The sequence below is a fragment of the Lathyrus oleraceus genome, chromosome 1 (assembly GCF_024323335.1).
Source record: "Lathyrus oleraceus cultivar Zhongwan6 chromosome 1, CAAS_Psat_ZW6_1.0, whole genome shotgun sequence".
In the NCBI taxonomy this organism is placed as follows: domain Eukaryota; kingdom Viridiplantae; phylum Streptophyta; class Magnoliopsida; order Fabales; family Fabaceae; genus Lathyrus; species Lathyrus oleraceus.
Window position 1 is genome coordinate 43,389,988 of NC_066579.1, and position 2,566 is coordinate 43,392,553.

Consider the following 2,566-nt stretch of genomic DNA (forward strand, 5'->3'; position numbering starts at 1 on the left):
TATATCATAATACTATTAAATATTTTTCATTTACCTATTTATTTCATTTATTTATAAGTATAAAATATAAAATATAAAATAAAATAAAAATACATAAAACTTGCGTCATATGCACACCATAGATAGTAAGCATGCACCAATTGCATTAGTTATACTACATGCATGCGTCAATGATATTGACGTCTCTTTTCAACGACAAAATGCATGTGTCAACCCAACTGACATATGCTTTAAAGGTGTGCATGAAACATGATTATTTTTGTAAATAACTTAAAGTTATTCTTATTTAAGAAATAAAATCGAAATAGTTGATTATTTAAAAAAAAATCAATATATGTTTATGGCATTAGCATCGGCATTTATTAATAGCAATCGAGATATAAGCCGCTACATACATTTGCTCACTTATATACTTACACTTTTATTACGATTATATTTACATATTATCTTGTCATATTTTTCCTTACCTAATAAAATACTGTCTGTAAACAAGACCAGAAAAGAGTGTATAAATAGCAGCAGGCACAATACGAGATTGATGGGTCATTGCAAAGTAAGTCCAGAGGAGAAGCTTATTCCAGCCATGTTCCAACCTTTCATTTTGCAATCAGGTAGTGGCATCCAGTTCCAACGTTTCCATTTAGTATCAAAAGAAAGCCACAACATGTCCCAAAAACCATCACAATTTGACACCAAAGCTACCCTAATAATCCCATTTTTCTCCTCTAAACAACCCATCATTACTCCATAACGCTTCTCAATCACTCCCATCACTTCACCAGGTACCGCTGAAACTAACTCCCATTTTCTCCCATCCAAACTCACTCCCCACAATTCCACACCTTTCAACACCCTCACCCTATTTTCCCCTTCTGATTTCACTATCATCATGTATCCATCACCGTACACGTGTAGCCTATCGATCACGTTCCCCCAGTTGAATCCAACGGTTAACCCTTCCGCGTCATTAAATCGTGGCCGTACAACAACAGGCGTATCAGAATCACTAATTGAACTTGTAGCAACCAAAACGCTCTCTCTAGGTCCATGAACCACACTGAGAAACACGTGCACCCCACCACGTGGCAGAATCTCATCGTTCTCTTTTTCTTTTGCCTCCGTTGACTTCCACGTGTCAGTTGAAGAGTCGTACACAAACAAAACAGGTCGGTTCCCGACAAATTCAGCAAACATGAACCGAAAATGACCCGACCCGGAAGAATCGGTTACAAGCTTCATCCCGGATCTCCTCCACGAGGAAGTGCCGCGTGGACCCAACGGAGAAGGAGGGATCTTCTTAACGGTGACGGAGACTAGATTAACGGCGACAACCTCACGAACGTTGTTGGAAGCGAAGAGAAAAACGTTAGCGGAAGCAGCGAGAAAGTAAAGATCCTCACCGTGAAAGTCTACAGGTTTGAGAAGCTCGGCTAAGGGGATCCGGAACCAACGATCGGAGCTCCGATCGGTGAAAGCGTGAAGCACGGCGTCACGGAGCCAGCGTTTCTTGTAGACAAAGAGCCATGTGGTGGAGTTTGAAAGTGAGTTACACTGACGAACGAAACTGTGATCAGAGATTAAGCTTGAGAAGGATTTGTTGAGGAGTTTCAAACGAACGATTTCTGGTAAAACGAGTGAAAGGAAGATGTTTTGAATGAGTTCTTGTGGGAGGAGACAAAGTCCAATAACGTTAGAGGTTGTGTTTCTGTGATCACCCATGTAAAAAAAGTGTTAGTTCAGTTGTTAGTGACTAGTGAGAGTGAGATGTTTAGGATGTCAGGTAGAGTAGTGGGTTTGTTTGGGATGAATAAGTTGGTAAAATTGATTATTTATATGAAAAAGTCATTTTCTGGGTGTGGTTGGGTTTTGACACAGGACTTTTATTGATTTTTTTAGTGATTTGAAAATGATGTTTTGTGTTGATTTATTAGGGAAAGAGCTTATTGGTGGTTAGAGAGGACGAATGACCCACAAGGATTCGAAAACAACAGACAAGATCGTCGTCACGGGGCGGTGTTGTTAGTGGCCATTGGATTTAATTAAAAGGGTGAAATCTTGTGTTAAGTTCAAAAGTTGAACATGGCTCATCGATGTCTTCATGTGGGCGTGTTTCAAATTGTTTGAAAGGGTAATCATCAACTTTTGATCTTACAATCACGAATCATCATTATGAAAAAGTATGACTCTCAAAGAATAATCAAAGACCGGAGTTTATTATCACATAAATATTTATTACTTGAGCGAAAATTAGTAGTATAGTATCTTAAATCAACTTATACAAAAAAGGGATTTATAGAAGTTGTATTGTATAAACTTTATCACTATTTTTTTATGGAATAAAGTTATTTAGCTGAAAACAACTTCTACAGAAAAGTTTGAATGTGGCGTTTGGCTGAGTCATAACACACTGCACACGAGTCATGCTGCCCCGTCGACAAAATGGATTGAATGCTGAACCATGTCATGCCAAAGACCAATCTTTATAAAAAGTTAAATAAAAATTGGGTTAGAATTATATAAGAGGTCCTTTAACTTAATTTTGTGCTATTAAAGAACTTTTTATCCA

The 2,566-nt window shown here is 37.9% G+C and overlaps 1 protein-coding gene across 1 annotated transcript; it reads right to left on the minus strand.

Moving 5' to 3' along the window:
- Positions 1-405: 405 nt before the first annotated feature.
- Positions 406-2,279, minus strand: LOC127094686 (uncharacterized). The gene has a single exon (XM_051033510.1). It carries the CDS (start codon positions 1,717-1,719, stop codon positions 544-546), a length of 1,176 nt encoding a protein of 391 aa, XP_050889467.1. The 5' UTR covers positions 1,720-2,279; the 3' UTR covers positions 406-543.
- Between the last annotated feature and the right edge of the window lie 287 nt (positions 2,280-2,566).

Bases quoted from the DNA above. Each gene is read 5' to 3' on its own strand.
- LOC127094686 (XM_051033510.1), bottom strand. From the start codon at position 1,719: ATGGGTGATCACAGAAACACAACCTCTAACGTTATTGGACTTTGTCTC.